Source organism: Neovison vison, chromosome 1 (assembly GCF_020171115.1).
Source record: "Neovison vison isolate M4711 chromosome 1, ASM_NN_V1, whole genome shotgun sequence".
NCBI lineage: Eukaryota > Metazoa > Chordata > Mammalia > Carnivora > Mustelidae > Neogale > Neogale vison.
Genome location: NC_058091.1, coordinates 295820028 through 295846028, shown reverse-complemented (window position 1 = coordinate 295846028; position 26001 = coordinate 295820028). Strand labels below are relative to the sequence as shown.

General features: G+C 34.5%; 1 protein-coding gene across 2 annotated transcripts in view; it reads right to left on the bottom strand.

Annotated features, from left to right (window-relative positions):
• The window catches only part of CDH9 (cadherin 9), a 134293-nt gene that overhangs the window by 82921 nt on the left and 25371 nt on the right, over window positions 1-26001 (bottom strand). Inside the window, exons 1-2 of one of the 2 annotated variants that reach the window (XM_044233465.1) lie at window positions 6148-6172; window positions 5470-5753 (exon numbers count right to left, since the gene is read on the bottom strand). In XM_044233465.1, the coding sequence (XP_044089400.1) occupies window positions 5470-5697 (228 nt within the window). In that variant the 5' untranslated portion in view covers window positions 5698-5753; window positions 6148-6172. Of the gene's footprint in view, window positions 1-5469; window positions 5754-6147; window positions 6173-26001 lie in introns of those variants that run through there. The other variant, XM_044233456.1, reaches the window with a different exon arrangement.

The window sequence follows — 26001 nt, the reverse complement described above, 5'->3', positions numbered from 1 at the left end:
TGGGAGGATCTTGGGTTGCAATTAGGAGCCCCAAGTATAACGGCAATACGGGAAATAAATTGACTTGGTGCAACATGTATCAGGAAAGTGGGATTTTTTTTTTTTTTAACTTTCTCTGCTCTTTTAGTGTTTTGTAGTGTCAATACCTCAGGACCCAGAGTAATAAATGGCAAATAGAGATATATTGAAAGCAACTGAATATTAATTTTGAGTAAATATATACATTAAGTCAAACATTTCAGGTAAGAAAAAATGAAATCCAACACAGATTCAGAGCCCAAAATTCACAGATTCTCGATGGTAAAATATTAGACCAAAATAATTAAAATTATGCCTTGAATAAGTTGAGAGGTAGTATAACTTTGACAGGAAATTCTAGCTGGGGAGAATGACAGTGGGCATTTTGTATGAGGACTCACTTGAGGTAGGACTGAAAGCAAGGAGAAGAGATGAAATTATGAAAAAGGGTTTAGATACTCTCTGAAAAAGGTCTGTGACCCTGATAAAATAGAAGTCAAGCATATGGAAGAGAAGAGATTTCCCTTTGCCCAGAGCTAAAACCATAGTTGTAGGGACGATATCCAGTGTTGGGGATTCTACTTAAGTGAATTTGGGTTATTTTTCTATAGATAGGTTGACCTGGAGATTGGCATCATGCAAGAGATGCTACATCAAAAACTAATGATGTACTGTATGGTGACTCACGTAACATGAAAGAAAGAAAGAAAGAGTGTGTTGTATGTTTTTAAGAATTGCAAAATAATGAAGTCAACTAAAAAGTCCAGTTAGTGCACTAACACAGTGGCTCAAGGAAGTGGTGATAGAGGGCTAGCAGCGAGGAAATTGGCAGTCAGAATTAAATGACAGCACTCTGTTTGAAAAGTGAAATTTTAGAGAGCTCAGTGTGAAATAAGCCTTTGTAGACTGTCCAGAAAACCTAGACTTCATGCTTAATATTTTTCTCATGTGTTTTTAGCTTTAAACAACTAACCTAGAAAGAGCATTTTTGGGATACAATGTGCCCATAAATCTGAAACAGCTACCACAAGTACTGCAGCCCAACTAAAGCTTTCTAATTTATTTAGATTCTGAAAAACACTGTAATATACTATAAAAATGTATCAAACATCCTTCAGGAACTTTGAGACTTTATTTCTGTTTCTGTACACATCAACCTGCCATTTTCTGAAAGCCTAAGAGAACACTGCCTGTCCAAATACATTATTTTATGTATACTTTGGAGAAATATCAATATTTAGTGCATATGTCAATAACCATAAGTACAAAAGAGAGTTTCATCACTCAGTCTGTTAGAAATCAGACTCCTATCTGTACCCGTGTTTCCCTTTGTTTTAGTTAACTCCTAAATCAGTTGTACCAAGTTGTAACCAAGATCTTGATAAATGTTAAAAGTCCTCTTCCATTCTGGGATTCTGTAATTACACTCTTGATGTTTTCAGCTCTGGAACAGTAAAAGTTTTTGAATTAACACTATTAAAAATGTAGAGCTAACTCTATAAAAAATATATTGTATTTAAATGGTGCCTAGTTATACACAGTTCCACGGCATGATGTTGATTTCTCTGAGCAAAGCTAATGCCTTGAATTGAAATGTAATAGTCAATTAAGCTTATATTTCAAATTATTTTATGAATGCTAATGTTTTCCTTTAAAAGGAATAAACATTATACCTGTAAGTTTGGTATCTCTCTGCATAATAAATGTGCTTTAATAACTAGATATCCAATATCAATTCTCCATAATAGGCATATGATCAGTTAATTATTAATCCATGACAACTCAGGATTGTCCTGAGGACAATTTCTCAGGATCTAGATCTAATTTGTAAGAAATCAAATGTATATGAAGTTTCTTTAACAGAATGGTAGAGCCTTTGCTATGCTTCTTACTAAATTTATTAAATTCTTCTCTTGAGCAGTATTACTCTTTTGGCTAAGTAATTCAGCCACATGTCTCTATTCAAATCACAAGGAAACTACATGGCAATTGTCATAACTTTGTAGTCCTCTTAAGTAAGAACCAAGAAGTTCCCTCATTACAAAAAACAGAATTAATAAATCTCTGATAGCTTCCATCAACAACGAGCAACCAAACTTCAGATTGCATTATTGTGGAAAACCAAAGTTACTCGTAATTTATTTTTTTAATTTTAAATCCAGTATAGTTAAAATACAAAAATTACTCTTAATTTCAACATGCCTCAATTTTCTGTCCTGTATTGCAAAAGTCTGAAATGACATACAGAAATATTCCCTAGTTTTTCTTATAAAAATATCATCGTTACTCATTTTGTTGCTTCTCCAGTCCATCCTGACACTAAAGCAAACTGAGCATTCCATACTTGTGATACATCAAAAATAAGTACAAAAACTTTCAACAGGACTCACTTTCCATGCTGTATGTAAAAACAACTCAGCATGGAATTCTGGGCCTTTTACAGTAGTGATCTAACTTCATCGTGTTAGGTTAGTCTGTGTGTGTGTGTGTGTGTGTTTGTGTGTTTGCATGTGTGTTTCACATGCACACCTGCCATATGCAATCTCACCTCCTTGGATTTATCCACATGCAAATTTGATTAAATTTATACTAGCTCTTCTTGCCCTCAAATGCAGTTGCATCCATAATCCTAGAATACATCAGAATTTTGGAGTTAAAGAAATCTCAGTGACAATTTAACCTAACAAGAATTTGAGGTTTGGAAAGTTTAATTAACTTCTAAAGTTCTGCACAGTTACTGAATGGCATAATCAGGACTGACCCTTGTAAATTTCGTGTTTCAGTGCATACATAAGTATATTTTATTAAATTTTGCTGCTACTACTTTATTATTTGTTTTAAAACTCCTTCCTTTAAATTTAGAATCAAACCCTAAATTTTGCATCCAAGGATTATATATCCTTCCAACTTTACACAGTTTTATATCACCTATAAATTGAAAGAGGTCTTAACATTGTCTGCAATACCAACCTTCTGTAAAACTAAGAAAAAATATGAAAATCTCTTTACATCAGAAGTTACATATTCTCTTTGAATCATGGTGCATGGTAAATATGGTAGGTATTTATATCACATGATATAAATGTGGGTCCTTGAAGACGAGGGAAACAGAACAACGTGGTCAAAAAGAAAACAATTTGTTTGGCGTTCAAAAAGTTAAATCCTCCAGAGAACTCATATGTTTGACCAAGTTGAGGGCAAAGGCCTGGTTAGTCTCTGCATATGCGAATGAATAATGAGGTCAGAAACTAGAAGAACAGGTTAGGAGAGTTCATAGACCCTTAAGAACTTAATGAATCCTAGGAAGTCCTTGGAAGCCTACTTTTATCTGAACTAACTATATGGTGCATGGCAAATTTAAGACAAGGCCCTGATACAAAACAGAGAAATCCTTTTTTTTTTTTTTTCCAAAAGAAGTGCATGCGTTTTATTTGTTGAAGTTTCTCTTTCATATACATGTTTCTTTCCAAGTATAATTTGAAAATAGTTGACACAGTTTGGGTTTGACTATCTTCATTTGACAAAAATTCTGATTATTATAATGGTATTGCACTTTTGGTTCATAATCTGGTTGTCAAGGATAAGTAGGCACAGAAATCCGACACCTTAACTTGTCCATGGATTTAAAAAAAAAAAAAAAAAAGAAAGGTTATTTTCCAAAGACAAGTGATAAAATATTTTATGAAGACTAATTAAATAAAACTATGCACGTAACTATTTTTGACAGATTATTGAACTAATTAAAAATAAGCAGGATGGTACAAAAAGATCCAAAGCTTAGTGTATATTTAAAATGTCAGTGCAATAATGGTGTCTGTTAATCAATGCACACTCAATTTTTAGAAAGAAGCATTTTTGTTGATAGCTAAAAGTAAATGCCTGCAGTAGAGCCTTGATCGCCTTATGACTGAGTATCTCTCTTTATCTGTGGCTGTTCTTCTGCATCTGTGAATCTCCAAGGATAAAACCCTCTATGTGAGACCTCATGAACTGCCTTAGAAAAAGATTCACAAGGCAATTTCAGTCCTTAGACACAAACATTTGTCAGTTGAACTTGAAATATCCTGATGTTAGTTATTAACTATAGTGTGGAAAGTGATGTTAAATGAGGAGTGCAGGGGGATGCCCTATGACTAACCTGAGGAGAAATAAGAGGGAAAAAGGAATCAGCCAGTGAACTCTATGGGGCAAAATGAATATGACCTATGGAACCAGGGGAGACAGATATCAAAAGAAGAGGAAATAATAGGCTTCCAATAAAAAGCTATGTTTGAAAAAATACTGTCACACACACAAAATGAAAAATTAAATGAAGATTTTGGCAATTTCACAGAATAAATGTATTTCTGGCTTAAAAGGAATAGCCATGACTTTCTGATATCAGGTACTTTTTATATTTTTATTTTTGGCCTGTTCTATCTTCTCTGCCTTGTGTTGACAATAAGTCAAAAAATACTCAGACCATCCCAGTCACTTCTAGCATCATGTATAAAGAATCAAGAAAACAATATATATGATTTCTGGGCAGTGTTAGCATTCATCACTGTTTATTTCGTTTTATTCTTAGAATGTGAAAGTATCTGAGCATTAGTTAGGCACGTATGTGGGACAATGAAGTGAACAAGGAATTGTCCTGTATACAGAATGGTATGAGTGAAACTGGTAAGGCGAAGATGGATAATAGAAAATTCTGGACATTGGCAAGATCATGTCCTCTATTTTGAGACAGAGAAGAAGCAGGAAGACAAAGATTGTGAATCTGTTTTCCCAAAGTTGAATATAAGAAGGGAGAGTTACGTATTCTCTATTGCCATTTGTTCCGGACTGCTAATGAGCTCCTGTTGCTGCTACTAGGACGGCTCATCCCAAAGGTATTGCCTTCTTTCTACTTCTGTTTTCCTTCTCCTTCTCCTTGAGTCCTTTGGTCTGGCTTACAGGCAGGAAGTAGTTCAGTTCGACTGAGACTAAGAAACAGACCATCTAGATAGAAGTATTTGTACTTACTCTCATACACTGCTTACTATTCAACTTAAGATAAATTGTTCATTAGTAGGGACCAATATAATTTCTGACTATATTTTTGTGTTTTTTTTGCCTCACATAGCACACTAAGTTATTATTTTACATGATGTTAAATTAAATTTCGAAGAAAGTTTTTAAAATCTTCTAAATGCACACACATAAAATTAAGTCAAATGTAGTCGATTAATCATGAATCAAGTCCACAGATGATGTTTTATATTGAGGCTCACTATGGATACTGACTTGCACTTAGCTACCTGAATAAATCACATTCCCCATTCTACCCTGCTACGAACATTTGCAATACTATGCCTTCTGCACATCGTAATTAGTCAGATACTTTGAAATAATCATTATTTTAAACAATCAGCACAGGAAGGTGTTATAAAACCGACTACATTGCTACCACTTCTTAATTGCTTTTCTTACCTTGCCAACATATTGTGTATCTGTACCTGTGTACTCTTCCAACAAGAAGAACTGATTCCACATCCAGCCACGCTTGGTGCGATGTAATATTTTACCATCATCTTTCGTCAGATCCACTACCCTTTTGCTTGGTAAATCACTGTTAGCTTTTTCTTGTAGTGGGATAGCGTCAACTGTATGCGACATATAGGTCCAGATGAATAGTGATAGGCGGTAGTAAGTCCTCATTATAAACAGCTTCAGCAGGATATCAAATTCAGTATATTGTCTGATGCCCCTGAGGACTAGAAGAAGAAAAGTGGTTTATCATGTTGTATTTCATTTTCACATAACCTGTAAACTATAAAACTTTTCTAAATGCTACTAAAATTTTAGAAATAATATGTTAGATATACATTATTTTTCCATGTTACCTCAGTGAGCTATCATTAAAACCTCATGCATCACCTGGCTATGTAAGGAGACCTGTGTAGCACAAGTAAACAGGAAATTAACAGCTGACTTTAACATCACATATATTGCAGCATATAAATGAGAAGATATTTGTAATTTAAAATACTAAATGTTTGAAAAAAATTAAACCCTATAGTATACTAAAGATTATACTGAGTGTTCCTAAAGTCTTTAAGATCAATAAAAGTAGTGTATTTATTAATATATACATATATATGTGCTTACATATTTTAAATAACACTGTTTTCTGCACACAATTTGTCAACTCCTATAATGTATTTCTTCTCCTCCTCTTCCTCCTCCTCCTATTTCTCCTCTTCCTCTTCTTCCTCTTCCTTGTTCTTCTGTAACATGATAAGATGTTCCCTTAAGACAAATTAAATTATACCGAATGTACTTAGGATTGTGTCTTGCAATACCTAGCACCCTACTATGTCAATCCTTTATAACTGATAGCTATATTTTTTTACAATTAGTTGAGTAAGTTACTCAAATTTAATTGGATTCTGAAGAAAGCATGCTCTAAATGGAAACATATTACCTGATAATTAAAAACAACAACACATATTTATTTCCTAAAATAATAGGAAAAATGAGCACACAAAATTGATATGGCAATATTAAATATGAGGTCTTAGCTAAGGGGTAATTTGATCTGGAATTTTGCAATCAAGAATGTCTCTCAGTCGAGATAGTAAGTTGATTCTTCTTGAAGTAAAAAAAAAATAGTTCATTTGGTATTTCAGAATTAATTTTATTTATTAGAAAATTGGTTTTTGTGAACCATTTCATTTAGAAGATATAAAATTATAGTAATGCTGCTGCTGGTAATGCCTTTGGTAAGCAATTAAAACCCATCAAACTAGTATAGGCAAAAGAAGAATTCATTGGATTATCAAATCAAATTAAGTGTGGAAAGGGAAGAAGGAAAGGAGCAAAGAAGCAACTGAGTCTTTCTGCTCCTGAAAACAAGAATTAAGGGTTTAGGTACTTTAGTACTATTCTCTCTAGCTCATTCCTCTCTCCTCTCTTTCTTTCAACTAAGCCTCCCCAACCTGATCAATAGAGGAATATATAAAATTCAGATTTAACATCTTCCAATCCAGAAAACAAGGGATAGTATTATCTAAGTAGAGTCTGAAAAATTCTGGGAATGGACTCTAATTTACCTGACTTGGGCCAGATGCCTAACATTGGACCATACATCTCTGGAGTTGGCTGTTGTTTTCAAGGCATAAAGGTCAAACACATGCCTTTAGCCTGGTTTCATCCTTTATCGTCTGTGAGATTTGGCGATATTTACTCAGTCTCAACTACTTCTTCCCATAAAAGAGAATAATTGATATCTGACTCACAAGGCATTGTTATTAAATTTATTTTGAACTTCAGTCAATACAAAGTAATAGTTATTTGTATCACAAGGACTTTATTTTATTTATACAACAGCATATACCTACAAGGAAACTGAAGTGTGAAGTATCTAAGCAATTTAACAAATGCACAGATAATAAGTACTGGAACAAATTTTTAGACACACAGCCTTAAATAGTATGTTTTACAAAAGATAAGCTATGTAAACAAGTTAGTATAGTGCTAGGATACAAATTTTGAACATGTTAATGTCATCATCATCATCAACCATGGTTGCTTCTATTATAACCATATGTGTGTGTGTGTGTGTGTGTGTGTGTGTGCGTGTGTGTATTTGTATATGTAAACGTATATCAGATAGGGAATGATGATTGGCAGATAATAGTATGGATATTTGCTATGGTCCAGAGCTATGGGCTCTGTCCAGCACATATGTACTCTAATTCCCATATCTGTTGTTGTTGTTGTTGTTTTAATCTTAACAAAATACATATGTATGGTCACAAATCCACATGATTTGACATAAGAGAAATGAAAATCACATCACTTTTTGACTCTGAAATCTCAGGTGATGGTACTTATCTTTTAGCAAGACTTTATGTGGCTATTCATAATACTATAAACTGCAGGAAATTGGTAAATTTAACCACAGCAGATGTAAAGCTCTGAAATAAATATCAGAAAACTATAATCAGAAAGTGTCTGGAAAAAGTGCAATAGCAAAGTACCCTCTAGTGGCCACTAGCTCAGAACATGCCCTGCATTTTGTTGAACAGTGTTGGTGCTGTGGGAAATGAGCAGCCAGCGAATCTCAAGAACAGCTGGTGTCTCACTTTGATAAAATACAACAAATTCCTTAGCTGACCACACTGGTCACTTGTTTCTTCCCCACCGGGAGGTCTCTTTTGACCATCATCCTTACTGATCTCTCTTGCAAAAGAAATTGGAGAGCATTTTTCATTTCCTGGGTCTGTTCTAACTCTGATGCCCATTTTGGGTAGAATAGAAGCCTTTAAGCAGAGAAACCCAGTTGTATTAGATGAAGCCAGAGACTTAGGCAGAAGCCAGGATCCTGTAGGTCTTTGTAAGCTGGAGTAAAAAATCTGCACTCATTTCAGTGCAATGGAAATCAGTTGGAAAATTGTAACACAGAATGTTTAGAAAAGATCAGCTTCACTGCAGAATGGACAACAGTTGGAGAGCAGGCAAGAAATCTGGTTAAGGAAGGGGATCAGTTAGAGTCTATCTGTCTAGTCAAGAAAGTGATGGCAATGACATATGGAGAAATGGTTTGTGGTGGACACTGTTACTGTTGTCAGGTTCTCTTTCATTCTTTAATATGCACACACACCCATGCACACACACTACATGCACTACAATTTCTGCATGCTTTTGCCTCTAATGACCTGCACCTGCAACTCTCTTTGGAAGACTTCCCTTGGCTACTGGAACCACTTTGCTCACATGCACCCCGAGGGATCCCTAAAGTGCCTATAAGTTTACAGTCACCTCCCATGAAATCCCAAGCCATTGTCTAACAGGTGCAGAAGTATGGAAATTCACACTTTATTTACCTCCCATAGTTCCCCTACAGGAATTATTCTGAGGCTGGAACTTCAAAATAACACCCTGTTTGGATTCTTCTTTCTGTATTGCTTTCCCATGCTCCCTCTCATTTGCTGACCTGGAGGCAATTTATTAACCAATCACTTGCATCCAAGTCCTTGCCTCAGGATCCACTTCTTACTTAGGTCTCAAGACCCATGATGTGAATATAAACCACATATTGACATATCAAGAAGAGTAGATACTACCTTCTCATATATTAATTATGGAAGGTGCCAAAAAAGACAACTAAAATATAACTTTTAGATTATTAGTTTGTGAATGGAGTCAATTATTGTGCTATTTTGGGGAGTGTTGCTTATAACAGGGAAAAGATCTACTAGAAAAATGAAGAACTAAGTTTTTTTGTCTTATTTGTGGTCACTTTTATTCTGCTACTATTAATAGCATTTCTGCATATAAATCATAGGAAGCAAAATGATTCACTGTGCTATTAATCTAATTTAATGCAATTTGTATATTTATGACAACTATTTAAAATGGGTTCCTCTATAATCCCTCATATTATGATAAGGAAACTGAGGCAAAGAGAGGTGAAATGACTTTCCCAAGTTTATGTAAATAGAGACAGAAGCATTGAGAATTAAATCCAGGTTTGCCCTTGCATTAAGCTCCACAGCTGGCAACAAACATTTATTTTAACTTGCATTCTGTGTTTTAGACACTATTTTGAGTCTTTTTTTTCAAGCACTGTGTATTCAAGTCCCATCACAGAAATGCTGTGAGGAAGGTATGAAAACATTAGACAGAGGAGTAAATTGAGGCTTTGCTTGTTGAAGTAACCTGTTAATACCACAAGGTGGTAGGCACCTGTGGGGAAGATGGAAGGCATCCAGAATTTGGATTCTGTTGGACTGATGTCAATAATCCTGATATTAAATGCACTGCTCCTAAGTAATGTTGCTCCATATGTGCCCACCAGGGCCTCCTTCACATACTTTAAGCGCTTGCCCAATTCAGGGTCTTTATTTACAATCTGACCCGGAACGACCTTACCTGGTTCATCTAGAGCCATCCCCACATCATTATTTTCAGTCTCTCTGTCATATGCTGTTCAACTTTTTCAAAAATAGCTTACCCTATTTCGGTTTCTATTGATTTCTTTCATCCTATCCATTTATTTACTATATATTGTTTACCATGACTTTAATGACGTCTTTCATTTAGTGGATTATATGTTTATTGACTGTTTCCTCTAGTAAGACTGTAACTTGTATGGTGGTGGTATATTTTGTAAATCACTGTGTTCTGCATAAAATAGTTATTGATACATAGTATGTACTTAATATGTATTTATAAAATTAATTGACTCATGCTTAAATAGATAATCCTCAGCTTAAGTCTGAGATCACAAATTAGATTGACTTGAAAGTCCATTGCATAAACAAGCTAATAGAGATATGGAAAGAATTGAACTGGGGGGAAATGTGCCTGTGAAAGAACTCTAGTGGGTTTTTCCCTAACAAATGAACTACAATCCATATTTCCAGTGAAATAGGAGTAATATGTGTAAAAATGTGCATTACGTGAGATTAAGTATGAGCTTCAGTATAGGGTTGGTATAAATTATAGACTGTTTGAACTTGAATCCCTTTCAGTAAATATATTCTTTATTTTCCTCATAATTCTTTCACATTTAGGAAATATTAGTATACCCCTCCTGTGGCCAATTTAACACCTGTACATTCCTCTGCTCTTAGACAAAAGTACACATTATAAAATGTTTTTATTGCGTTTTGTTTTAAAGTTAGCAAGCTCTTATCTCTTGGGATTTATTAAAAGTTCTTCCCATCCTTTATTCATTCAATAGCAACAAACTGATTACTAAATTTTCTATGCTTAATTATCTCTATCAACCTTAAATGTTCTGCATTTTAATCATATTTTTGTTGATAAATAAATACCATCAGATGCATTATAAAGTACAATATTTTAAATTTGCTTTAATTTTGGTTTTGTAATCAGGGAATTCACTTGAAACTTGTTAACTTTAAAAACTGAAAATTGTTTTATTATTAGTCCCTTGTCCCCGTAATTATATTTCAATTGCATTTGAGAAAAATGGCTCTTGGCTATTTGTGAATCAAAAAAAGTGCATTGTTGTAATTAAGTAGGATGTTCAGCATGTAAAATCCACGTCTAAATTTAAATTATATCATTATTTCTTATCCCTATAGTGTAAACTCAGATAAACTATTGTAAAAATTTCCATCTTTTTTTTTTTTAGGCAGTTTCTCAGATGAAATGAACATATAATACAAGTGTATATGATTAATTTTAGTATCTTATACTATTTGTAATCAACAAAGTACTTCCAAATTAACTTGTTTATCTTTTTAAAAAATGTGGATATGGTCATGCAATTTAAATCTTTTTCCGAATAAGATATATGAGGATTGGAGAGGTGAAGAAAGCTGTTTTGACTACCAATTATTTTGTGACTTAAGCAAAAGTGATATTCATGTTGTTTGATTCATCCCAACATACTATGTGGGCTCTTTATATCAGTTGGAGAGACGAGTCTGACAGCTCAGTTAGGTAAATGACACATATATAATAAGAACAAATTCTGTAATGTGAATAGACATTAAAATTATGAGTCTTACATAATTAAGAAACTATTTAGGGATATATGTTTTAACATATCTGTTTTTCATAGTAATTGATGATTCTTGCATTTATTATATAAACGTATGTGTGCATACATGTGAATATATATAGTAGATTATTAGTTTGCTATGTTTATTCAATATGTATTAGAGGTCTCTCAAATCATTTATGAATTTTTTCAGCAACCTCACTTTCAATTATTGTCGCATTGCAATTTGTGATTTTACCCTTGCCTCAATAAATGTTATACAATGATCTCAAGAAAAAACATGAGCTGCTACCTCTGTGTAAGGATTTCTGAATAGTTAGCATAAGTAAACTCTCAGCTTTTAATATTTAGCTTTAGGTCATTAGAAAACTGGCAAGATAAACTGGTATCAGAAGAGAAGCTCTTGAGTCAGGTTTCCCAGTGTCCTATCAAAAGAACAATAGTAACACTGTACATAGTATAATGACATATATGAAATATACAGAATTATATAATATAAAGACAAGTAAACAACATATTTCCAGAATCTGAGAAAAATAATCACAGTCTGTAAGGATAGTGAAGCTAGACAGGAAAATAAACAATGATTGATGATTCTCTGATACTTAAAAAAATCCATCAATTTCCAATGAAAAAGAAATAGACAAGAAAGTTTTTCCCAGTATTGGTACCCCGAATCAGGGGATCAAAAGAATTAAAACTTTTGTATAATCTTCTACAAAGATACCACCTTTGGAGTTAGCCCCAATATTATTGTATCTATTCAAAATATGCACGCCCTATAATATAACAGGACTGAGGAGGAAAGGAGACAATGTAGGGGGTACTATTTTGTATATTAATTTGGAGATATGCCTTACAAGTGTATCATTTTAGTTAGTGTCAGAGAAGGACGAATTGACTTTAAAGTAAGAGCTGTCCATATTCAGGACTTAAAAATATTGACTAATGAGGTATTCGTGGTGTAGCGGGGCAGGTAGGATTTGAGAGTATCATAAACAAATAGTGGCATTTTTAGTCAATGTGTTCTTAGACACTAGAAACTAGATGAAAAATTTAAAAGTTGGTATGGGAAAAGGACATAATATACAGCATGAAATTGGGTTATAATAAAGCCTCTGGGAATGTGCACCATCCTATCACACAAGCACATGTTGTGTGCTTACCTTCACCTGAAGGTAAACACACACACACACACAGAAAAACAAAACAAAACAAAAACACCTCACAAAGCACAATAGTGAGTCCATGAAAATGTAGGAAGGCAGAAGCAGAGAGGGCTCTAAGTGAGGAAGAGCGGTTAAGCTAGTGTAGATGGAAGAACGCTAGAATCCCAACACCTCTCGCCATCAGGTGAACTTCTTAAAAACCTGACAAAAGGAGAAAAAAATACAACAAATTTTACGGAGATTGAGTGAATAACATTGATAAATAAGAACTATTCTTAAAGCTAGTGACAAAATAGTGGACTTTAAATACAAGTATTTAAAAAGGAATCATGGACATGTATCCATTCATTTTCTAAACAAATTGATAAAAAATTCAAGCCCACTGCAAAGACTGTTCTAGGCACTGAGGACATAGCAATGAATTAATCAACATGCTTTACCTTGTAGAAATCGTAGCAGAAGACAAATGATCATCAACAACAAACTGGCAGATAATTTCAAAACTTATTATAAATTTACATAGATCAGGACAGCATGGTTTTGGCAAAAGGACAGACATGTACATCGACTGAATGGAATGGAGAGTACAGAATTTGATCCACAAAAATTTAGTGAAAAAATATTTGTAACAGGGCAAAGGCAGTTCAGTGGAGAAAAGATATTTTCTCAATAAATTTTGCTGGAACAGCTGGATGTCCACATGCAAATACTTTTAAATGAATCTGGATACAAAACATGTCTCTTACACACAGATTAACTCAAAATGGTTTTAATTCAAAAACTGACGTGGATGTGGAAAAACAGGAACTCGCCTTCATTGCTAGTGGGAATGCGCTGTGATCCAAGCAAGCTAAAACATTATTTGGAAGTCTTTTACAAAGCCAAACATAGCAGGTGTATAACTAATTGCCTGAAAAATAATGTCCATACAAAAACTCACATTAATGCTTATAAAAATTTTTATTCAAAATCTCCAAAAACGAGGGGGGTGGGAGGGTGGAGGTTAGTAAGTTGTAGTGTCAGCCCTGAAACTTGGGTTTCCTTTTTCTCTCTTTCTCCTTTTTTTTTTTTTTACTTCTGTAATGAAATTGTGTAATTCTCCACTCCAACTATGGTTATCTCAAATAAACACATTGCCAGTCACATAACTAGAAAAAGAACAAGATACCCCCTTACCCTCCTCTGAGGATCCTTTGTTTTAGAGATGATGTTTGATTTAGGTAACTGATCATTTAGGTTGCTTGTGTTTCTCTTCACCAGTGCTAAATTCCCAATCTTACATTTTAAAATCACCAGTAAATGGTGAACCTCAGAAACCCTGCGCTCTCACCGTCAACCACAGTAAATGCAGAATCTCAGTCTCCCTAGCCCCCACCCAGCTCTGTTCTTTGTTCCTCCCCATCCACCTTTGCCTCCTCCCCAGAACCTCATTGATGACCCAGGTGCTCTTTGTGCATTCATTGTGCATTCCAGGAGCTATGACTACAAACCCCCAAAGTCTCCAGATGGTTATTGCTGAGGGGCCTTTTAATCTAAGAATCATAAGACCTGGTCAGTTTACTATATTGGTTTTGGATAGGTTGAGATTGGTATAAAATATAGGTGAATGGATAAACAAATTGTGGTAATTTACTTAATAAAATATTATCAGAGATAAAATGAACTATCAAGTATCCAAAAATTAATAATAACTTAAATAAATAGTGCTAAGCAGGAGAATCCAGCCTGAAAATGTTACATACAGATTGATCCAAACTACATAAATGATATTTTGGAATAAGCAAAGCTATAAAGACAGTAAAAAGATCAGTGGCTCCCAGTGGTTTGAGTTGAGGGTAGGTAGGGGTATAGGGATAGACTGGTGAACAAAGAAGAACTTTTGAGCAGTGAATTCTATGTGATAGTATGCACTTGTCAAAACCCACACATCTTCACAACACAGAGTGAACAATCGTGTATGCAAATAAGAAGAAATCACTTTGGAGTTGGGAGCTGGAGGAATGGAGCTCCAAGAAGGAATGCAAACTGTGACAAGGGAATCGAACTTACTACAGTTGTTTGAAACAACTGCACTGAAGGGAGGGGGAAGAAAATGTGCTGACTTGCATAACTCTGGAAGTGAGTAGAGTCTCTAAGACTAAATGGAAAGGGATTGCACATATGCACTGCATTCTAGCTCATAAAGTTGTGAAGTTGTGTCTCCAGAGCATATAGGTGAACAATTCTCATACTGCTATACATGGACATACTGAAACTGAACAATTAAGTAAATGATGACAGACAATGGGAGTCCCGTTTCTTACTGTTGTTATGGGAATTTATAGGTAAACAAAGGGAGGAGAACAGTACAATTCATGTGGCGATGGATTAGAGTTGGAGGCATTGATGAAAACTCATATACTCTGATATATTTATGGGTGGCTATATATTTAAGTAATTATAAGCATGTGCATATATACAAGTTAGTATGTACACGTATATATTCTTTGTCCTAACAGCTGAGATGGCCTAGCAGCAATGCTGCCCAGTACCAATAAACTCATCTGGCACCCAGAGCTTGTTTCTAATATAATTTTCCAATTAAAGGAACCAGCGCTTCTTGAAGGAAATAGCTGATTTTAGGACTAGAGGACTACACCATGAGCCAGGAGCATATTGTAAGGCCAGAAGGTAAAGGAGTGCTTAACAAACACACGAGCATACACATTACATTGACAGGAATATGTCAAGGGCTCACAGAACAAAAAAACTCTCAATGACCAAAACTGGATTAATTTGAGCAAGAAACTAAAGTATTGCATTATAATTGCATGGGTAATAAAAATATCCACTAATTCAGGTTGATATAAGTAAATGATTCAATCAATACATAATTGAAGAAGAGAATACAAATCTCCCTTAGGTATAAATTCCAAACAATTTATATAGAAACTGCCCTCAAGCAAGAAGATCATATATTACTACTTCATAAATGTATGATGAACATAGTAACTTCTTTCCAAAGAGGATAGCCTAAAAATTGGAGGCAAAAGTATGTATTTATTATTATTATTTTTATTATTATTATTATTTTTAATTTTTTTCAGTTTAGATACCTGAAAAATCCTCTCTGCCAGGTGATCAAAGTCAGTATCAACAACATTAAATCAAGCTGATAGTAAGTTTCTTTGATATGGTATCATGAAAGACCATGCCTCCATGGTCTCCTCCAAGCCAAACACAGGCTGATCAGAGAAGAACATCAGAAAGATTCCAATAGAGGGGCACCCAACAAAATACCTGGCCAGCACTCCCCAAATCTATCTAGGTCATTAAAAGAAAGAGAAGTCAAAAAAAAAAAAAAAACCAAAAGAAAAAAGAAAAAAGAAAGAAGTCTTAGGAACTGTCTTTGCCAAGAGAAGCCTCAAACAGCATGACTACTTAATGAAATGTGGTATCCTGGATGGAATTCTGAAACAGAAAAATTATTAGATACAAACAAAGGACATCTGAATAAACTATAGACTTCAGTTACTAACAATATATCAAAATAGAGTTATTAATTGTAAAAAAAAAGGATTATGCTAATATATGTTAATAATAAATGAAACTAAGTAAAGAGTATATTGGAACATTATGTTGTGTTCTTAATTTTTCTGTGTTCATAGCAATGTCCACAGTAGCCAAAATGTGAATCTAAATGTATTCTAAAAAAACAAAAAACAAATAAACCCAAAAAACACTATTTAAGAAAAATAAAGTGAGTTTAATGGGTAGAGAGGATAAATTATGTGTGCTGGGAGAGGTACTGTTATTTTTGATAATATGGTCAAAGAGCAGGATTCTTGATTATGGTGATATTTGAGCAGAAAGCTGAAGGGACTTAAGAAGAGTTATAAGGATTTCAGTGGGAACTGTGTCCTGAGAAAGGGTCTAACAAAATGCAGACACTTAGCACTGAAGGGGTCGGGGAGGAAAGCATGTTCATGCTAGAAGCTTTCAAGTCATAGAAAGGACTAAGTGTATCTACAGCTGAGTAAACAAGGGGATAGTCACAGATGACAAGCTTTGAGAGGCAGTAGACTTCTAGAATCTTATAAGGCATGATAAGGAGTTTTAACTTCAATAACATTGAAATCACATGAGGGTTTGTGGCAGAGGAGAATCCTGACATAACTTAATGTTGAATGGGTAACTGAATGGCATGTGAAAAATGGACTTTACGAGGCAAGAAAGGAGACAGAAAATGGTGAGATGATTATTCTCACGGAATTAATGAAAGTGGAAGAGGTAGGAATGAATCCAAGGCTTTGGCTGGAACATCAGGTTAGAGCTGCCATTTGCTCATGAGAGGCGTTGGAGAAATTCAGGTTGGGTGTGGCAGTACGGAAACAAGGCTTTGATTTAGAACACACCTTATTCAGTATCCAAGTGGAGATAACCCATATGCATTTGGACTTTCAAGTCTGGAATTTAAGGACTTGTCAGGACTGACAGAATATTGAGTTTCATCAGTATACTCCATTGTCATTAAAGAGATGAGAGTGTTAATTTTGTACTTCCACATGAAGTACAAAAATAAGAATATGGGCTTGGGGTGCCTGGCTGGCTCAGTTAGCCTTGATCTCCGGTTGTGAGTTTGAGTCCCACAGTGAGTGGAGAGATTACTTTAAAGTAAAAAAAAAAAAAAAAAATCTAAAAAAAAAAAAAAAAAAAGGAATAGCTTCAGTTTCAATGGAAAATAAGAAAATACAAATTTTATAATTAAAGTTAAAATTATAACCCTTATAATTAAGGTTGAAGGTTACATGATTTAATAGTTGACAATGAAAGCTGAAACACTGAAAAAAACAAAAGCAAGGATAGTATTCAGTGCTGTTAAGGGGTAGCAGGATGGGTATAGTTCTTGGTATGAAAAAAGATTATTATTATTGATGAGAGTAAAATGCATAAAATTTTGTTGAAAGTAATTTGTCAATAAACATCAAAGCCTTAAAATGGTTTACAGTGTTTGACTAAGTAATTCAAATTCTAGGAAAGTTTCTTAAGAAATTAGGCTTTTAAAAGAGAGATTGTGGTATAAGCATGTATATCTAAATATTATATATTATTAGATGTACTGGAAATTTTATGTTTGCGCCTTCAGATCCACTCTCAGTTCTTACTTTGCTCAGTACAGCAGGAGATAAATTTATAGTAACTACATCAGTGGGCTTACTGGTCCTTGTTTGAATTTAGCCAGTGTGAGTGAGGCACGGGCAGGAGATGAAGGGTAGGAGGAAGGAAGTAGGTTCCTCCACAGTGCACCCCAAAGAACTGGTAGCTTTTCTGTACAATGAGCCACAGCTCCTTTCAGATAGCTGGTGTTCTGTTAGGAGAACCAGTAACCTCTCTGAAGTAGTGTCTATCCAGCACCATGTTCCTTTAGGGCTGGGAGGGATAATAGGAATATGCTAATGTGAATTCCTGCTATGGCACTATCCCTAATCAGTTCCTTTAACCCCGCTCACACCCTCTATTAAACCTTTCCCAATCACTGAGTATGTCATCTGTTTCCTGAAAACATCTTGACAGAAACATTGGAGAAAAGTTGGAAATGAGCTAAATGTCTTAAAGTAGGGGAAGGATAACTAAATCGTGCAACTTGCATGTAATATAATGACATCATGAAGTTATCAGAAAAATCTACATATTAATTCCTTCACCAAATATACACAAGATGCCTAGCTTCTGGACATTTTTTTAGGTGAAAAGAATAGCAGATTTCTTGAGGAGTTTACATTCTAGGAATATGGTCTATAAATATATAACAGGAGTTATTTGTGACACACCTCTGAAGAGAACACTGACAATAGGAGCATTTTTCCCCCTCTCTATGAGTCTCTGTTGGGTTTTGTTGTTGTTGCTGTTGCTGTTGTTGTTTTTTTTTTTTTTCCTTAAATTCCACATAGAAGTGAAATCACCATTTTTCTTTCTCTTTTTATTTATTTCATTTCACTTAGTGTAACAACCTCTAGGTAAATCCATGTTGTCACAAATGGCAAGATATCATTGGCTTAATGTTTCACTATATGTGATATATATATGTATATTCATATATATATGTATGCATGTCACATATATATCTCATATCTTGAATTTTTTTAATAATAGTTAATCTACTGGAAAAATGAAAGAAAACCTTAAATTTATATCTCAAATTTTTAATTGGTAGAGAAAGGTATAAGTGGATTTCCTGCCTGTGGTTTCATGTCAGCTTCCAGTGATAGAAATGAACATCACAGTCTGTCAGATGTAAGTTAATGAGTGTTTCACATGCCATCAGCCTACACTAAGTATTTCTCATTTAAGAAAGAGTGCGTAGTACTAAAAAGTGTCCATATTTAAAACTGTATTTGATTTGACAGAGTTTCCTTCTTGAGTTAGGTCCAGAACCAATAGTTCGGACAAAACTGTTGGCCAGCTTATGTCTTAGAATGGGGAGAGGGAAAATGGGGACAAAGTGATTGGTGGTAGGATGTGCTTGGCAGTACTGAGGAGAGAAAGGGAAATTAAATAGCTCTGGAATAGCAAATTATAAAACAAATATCCAAACGTTTATAATAATTTCCACAGTGGAGATACAGGTAAGTTAATATCTTAAATATTTACTATCTTTAATTTTTTAATTAAATATTTTAAATATTTCAAATATTCAACAAAGTATTATGGATTTTAAAAAGGAATTTCAGTTTTTTATTTCATGAATACTTTGTCAGTTTGACAAAATAATGTTTTTAAAGCATGAATTAAGATACAGGATATAAGTATTAAAAAGGAAATTAATTTTATTGAAATATAGCTATCAAATTATTTTTAAAAACTTATTTTGGTAAAATAATACATATGCTTCTTAACTAATGCAATAAATAACAAAACCCAGCAGCAGATCTGATTAGTCCCGTAGTGTCAAAGAAAAAAATGAACATGCAAGGTATTTAGTATGATCTTTAATTTCTGCTGATGATAAAGTCACAGGACCTCTAATACTTCTATGTATTGATATTCATAAATATAATTGAGAGAGATGCTAAATTTCAGCTGGAGACTAGTACAAATACTGATGTAATATTTTTCAGCTTAAATATATAAATTCTATGTTAAGATTGCTTAGGACTAGTTTCAAAATAAAAGGGACTTAAATTTGGAAAAATAAGAAATTTTACAATGACATTATAGATGTAGGCAGAAGAGTGGAATGAACAGTAAACCCAGAGGGAGGACATATGGATTAATATTCTGAGTTTGTCACTCTCTTAATGAGCTTAGGCAAGTTTACGTTTTAGTTTCATTATATCTGAAATGGGAATCATAGGCTTACCTTATAAGGAGGTAAAATAATTAAATAAAACCATGAGTATAGAAAGAACCTGAAATACAATAGATTCATAATATATAATTATAGTCTTCCTTTCCTTTGGACTGAAACTATCGATTAGGTCATTAAATAATTATATTCTACTAATGTGCAGTAAAACAGTATGCATTTGCTTAGGAAACTATAAATGAGCTTTTAGAGGGTCATTGTAAACTATTACATTAAGCTTTCTAAAGGTAAAAGTACATCCATAGTTTAAGTGTTAATCTGAATTCTGTGGTAGACACTATTGGGTTTCACACAGATTCCATGCACCAAGCCAATGTACTCACTAGACAGCTATTGTTGGTTTTGGCTGCCAACGGCTTATAGCTAACCTCTTCTAAGAACTTTTCTGAACTGGTGAGAACCACCAAACTAAGCTCACCACTATGATCAATGACAATAAGGTACAAATAGTCAAATCCTTCACCTCAAGGTGGGTCAACTCTCTATTCCCTTTTATGGCTGGAAACTTCTCTCTGTGGATCAGGCAAGGCCACACTCAGTCTGAGACTGCCAGCATATTTTCTCCTTCTCTCTCCTGTTTTATTCCCTTTTTTACAGTTTTCCTCTGAAAATCACATTTTTAATCAATCACTTATACCCAAATACAAGACTCAGACTTTCTGGGGAAACACATAAGATTGTATATATGGTCTGAATGAATTTCTACTCTGTTAGAAGTGAGCCATCCAGTTATTTTCCAAATATTTATTTGGTGGCTACTTTTGTGAGACCCATGGGTGTGTTTGAAATACAAAGAAAATATACAAAGACTCCTACCCTTATGTAACTTACACTTAAGCAGGAAAGACAAGCACTACCTAATAAATGTAATAAATATGAAAACAGTAGAGAGAAGGTTTTCAGTGCTATTGAGAATAATAGAGCAATAAAGTGGGATCTGAACATTGGGGCCGGGGAAAGGAAGGAAAGGGAAGGGAAGGGAAGGGAAGAGAAGGGAAAAGAAGGGAAAAGAAATTCCAGAAATATGGGGACTGGAAATTGACCATTGAATTGAAATGATAATCTTCACTACGTACTGAATATATCGCAATGCTTTTATGAGTAAATATATTCTTCCTGTACCTGGACTTTTCAAATGACCTCTAAATATTCAGATTGTCAAATGATCTAATGTTTAATTCCTAGAACACACTACAATCTTTTTTAGTGACAAATAAATGTGTGAATGTTCTTCTATGTGTCTTGATTTCTCTTTTCTGTGAAGTCGGCCTGGAAAACTGTCATCTGTAAATACCTTCTCCCATTTAGCAGACCATCTTTTAGTTTTGTTGATAGTTCCACCTCATCTTTATCAGAATTTCAGACTAAGGGAGACATGCTTTGCTCTGTACTTCCACATTTGCCAAGGCAAGAAAAACAAAACAAAACAAAAAAACTTTGCAATTGACCTCAGGCCTTTAAAATCTCCACCGAGGATCTCCACCCATCAATTAGATGACCTTTTCATTGACCAAATCAGGGTACATTGTCTAACTTCAAAGTTACTGGTAAAACACCTTCCTATTAAAAACTTAGAAGTTAGTACTATTTGGTAAATAACAAAGATGATTATGACAATTCAAGCCCTTCTTACCAAATACAAGGCTCATTCTTCTTCCTGGAGAAAAATATGCAGGTACAATTCACAAGTCACATCCAGACATGCGTTTAAGTTCAAATTGAGGGAGTATGGAGGAAATAACACATGCAGTAGTTTCTATATCAGATCTATGTGAGGCTTTTCATGATAGAGACTAATGAACTAAAAGATACTATGTGTGACATGGGAGAAGTATAAGCACAACAAATTTTCTTCAGAAAATTATGGCAATTTTCAAGTTCTGTTTGCTTGTCCTACGATTCTGGCGAGGAGAATTAAGTCATATTTAGACCTTTTTCTTCAGTTTTGCTACCTTACAAGGGGCATCCTTTTCTACTATTGTTTGTACCCCTTTACCTTCTGGAATTCTTTCATATTTGTTAACCTCATTGACCACTGCTGAAGAAGGCAGTAGATAGTATCACTCTGAAAGTTGAACAAATTTTTTGGCCAGCTTACTGACCAAGCAACTTGATAGCCTCAGAATCATCTTAACCTCGGTGACACCCAGATCTGTTTGGTCTGGCTTGGTGGCTTCTTAAAGTTCTTAAAGACTAAATCCTTTTTTTTTTTTTTTCCCCCTGTCTGGCTCCAGTCCGTTTCATGTGACAAGAGTCACTCCATGGAAATATTTTCTGTTTAAACATTACTTCTTAGATTTTCTATATTTATTTTTTTGTACCACACAGTACAGCAAGTCTTGCTATATCTACTTAATTATAGGTTTCTTGCTCTTATTGGGCTTTACTGGATGAATTATAGCTTCAATATCTTTAACATGAGACAATTTATCTGAGTGTAAGGATTTATTGAGAATCAAACACTTAACTAAGTCCTAATCTTGCTGATATCATCCATTTAGAAATTTTTAAATAGCCATGATTGTCATTCTTTCAATTTGCGTTTTGCTATAAAAGTTTCAATCATCCATTTGCACACCAAACTATTATTTCTCTTTTAACAAAGAGCATTAAAAAGGCGTCTCTTCCTCTCGATATGTCAGTCCCCTATTCATGTAATTTGCATTTCATTAAATTTTTTACCACCACACAGACAATATCTGGATTTATCTCTTTATTAATAGAATTTTGACAATAAAGCCATATGGACAAATACACCCTTCCATCACTCTGATTTCCCACATTTTCCTTAGGACTACAAGTTCACTGGACCCAAGATCTGCCATCCAAGTTATCACAAATATTACACCTTTGAAGGAAATGGATTTTCACTTTTGAACCTCTGATTCAGCTTTCTTTACAGTTGGATGGCTAGGCCTTAAGTCACTGCTACAGATTTTATGACTTATTGTTTTTAGGACAGCATATTAATTTCAGTAGTTATTTATGCACCTGTCATATTATGCTGTAGTAACAGAAAATAACCAAAATCACAGTGGCTTTAGAAACAAATGCTTATTCTTGCTCAGGGTATATGACCATTGCTATTTTTCTGAGAGGTTATGATAAACCTTATTGCCAGGAACCCAAGGCAAGGGAAGTTCTATCGCCACGCTCCATGACTGCCAACAGAAGAGAGAGGAAACAGTGAGAATCCATGTTGGCCCTTCTACACAGAAGGCCTTGCACCCACTTGCACCCACATTTAAGTGGGCAAAGCAAATCCCATGGTTATGTCTAAATTCAGAGATAGGGGAGAAGGATAATCTTACAAAGAATTTTGTTTGGAAGAGAGAAATCCAGAAACTTTTGGAAAGAGTTCTCTATTTTTTGGTTAAAGATTTATTTATTTATTTATTTATTTACTATTTATTTATTTATTTGGCACAGAGAGAGAGAATAAGCAGGGGGAGCAACAGAGAGAGAGGGAGAAGGAAGCTTCCCACTAAGCAGGGAGCCTGATGCATGGTTTAACCCCAGGACTGAGCCTCCCAGATGCCCATGGACAAGGGTTCTGATGATTGCTTCAGTAGTATATGAGAATGTTTGCTTTGGGTTGAATTGTTTCTTCCAATAAGATATATTCAACTCCTCACACTTGGTACCTATGAATATGAACTTATTTGGAAATAGGGTCATTGAGGATGTTATCAAGTTAAGATGAAGCCATCCTGAATTAGAAGGGACCCTTATCCAATGGTGTTCTTATAAGAAGAGACACAAATAGAGAGCAAAGAGAGCCATGTGAAGGAGGAGGTAGAGACTGGAGTTATGCTGGCATAAACCAAGGTATCAGAGGCTGGAAGAAATAAAGAAGTATCCTCTACTAGAGTTAGCAGACAGAATATAGACCTGCTAACACCTTGATTCACGTGTATAGCCTCCATTGCTGTAGAAGAATAAATTTAAGTTGTTTGAACCTACCCAGTTGTAATTTGTTATAGCAGTCCTAGGAAACTAACACAGTGCTATTGAAATATATGTGTTTATTATCAGTTTGTAATATTTGCTTGACTTTATCAGGTAAAAGTAAAAGATTTTTTCTCTGTGGTTCCACATGGGGTCCATAATATTAAGGTCAGAGAGTTAACATGAAGCATTTTCGAGACCAGAGACTTGGAATTCTTTTGGAAGGCTATTATGTAACTTTTGGTAAGACACTAACCTCTCTCTCTATCTGTTAGTTAATTTGTAAAACAGAGTTATAATAATAATAGTAATGCTCATGGAATTGCTGCTAATTCTGTTAAAAGGTTAGAAAAATGTTCAATTAAGTTTAGATATTTTTAAATTGCTTACAACTATCTTTTTGACTAGGATTTTTGACTTTTGACTATGATTCAAAATCAGAATAGTGACTTTTTCAACTGTATTAAATCATCTTGCAGAGTGCAGAGCACAAGATTAAAAATATGTGGACTAGATTATTTAATTAAGTTAAATACTTATTATTCAGTGTATTGAATTACATATATTATTTTACATTATTTTTAAAATTCAATTTTGAAAAATAACAATGTAGAAGAAAATTATATGAGCTACTCACATATTGGAATATAGAATTATATAAAAATCACAACCATTTGCATTAAGCATTTCTCTAAAAATATATTTTTATTTTAAAAGATATATATTATTTTTAAAACATGTATATGTTTTATTTTTAAATACATGTTTTTATTTTTAAAACATATTTTTTTCTTTTAACTCAGCTTATATGAATAAAAGCACCAGCAAAATTCCAGTTATGTTCTTGAAATGCACTGTGAATGAGCTCTATCAGATCGATAGTAAAGATTTCTTGGCACTGATGCCAATTTAAATGTTACTGTAGCAATCACCCATGGTAATGTTTTCAATTAGTGATACACAGTCACAGCATAACATGAGTCTGGTGTACCATTTGGCAACTTGAAAATGGATCTACAGATTATTTAATTTTACCAGTCAAATAAAATCTAAACAGACCAAATAAAGAAAAGAAAAGAGTGAAACAAGCAACAACCATGAGCTATTTCTAGGTTTCAAATTTCAAATACTCTCTGACTAAAGTTTAAAAAATTTTAGTGTTGGGGCGTCTGGGTGACTCAGTGGGCTAAGCCTCTGCCTTTGGCTCAGGTCATGATCCCAGGGTCCTGGGATCAAGCCCCGCATCAGGCTCTCTGCTCAGCGAGGAACCTGCTTCCCCCTCTCTCTCTGCCTGCCTCTCTGCCTACTTGTGATCTCTCTCTGTCAAATAAATAAATAAGATCTTAAAAAAATAAAAATAAAAATATTTTAGTGTAAAAACTCATCAGCACGTTTACCTTTGCAATTCACCTATTCAAGCACAAAACAGTTACAAAAACTTTTCCTTAATCCATCATTGTCAGATACTGTTATTAAAAATCCAGTGGGGAGAGAGAGAGAGAGAGAGTGTGCACATGGGCGAGCAAGGGCGGGGGGCGTGTGGGGGTGGGGGGCAGGCACAGGGAGAGGAAGATAGAATATTTTAAGCAGGCTCCGTGCCCAGCACAGTGCCCGAGGTGAGGCTCCATCTCATGACCCTGAGATTATGACCTGAGCCGAAATCAAGAGTTGGACGGTTAACCAACTGAGCCACCAGACACGCAAAAAATCCAGTTTCTATCATCCAGATGTTTGTATCATCTGGAAATTCTATCTGAAAATAAGCTAACATATAATAAGTAAATTGTTATTATTAAATCTTAAGACAGGAGGGAAACTGGAGATGATAATAACATAACAGTCATTCACTATTGTTCTATCTCGCATTTGTTAAGTAGATGTTACTGACCAGGCACTGCTCTAAGTGCCTCACAGCTTTGGTACTCATTCATTCTGTTTTGAGAGAGCTCATGTCTTCCTCTTCCTATCCACTGGCATTATTTCACCTCCATCTCTAAGTTTCCTGTGGCTATTTGGCAGTG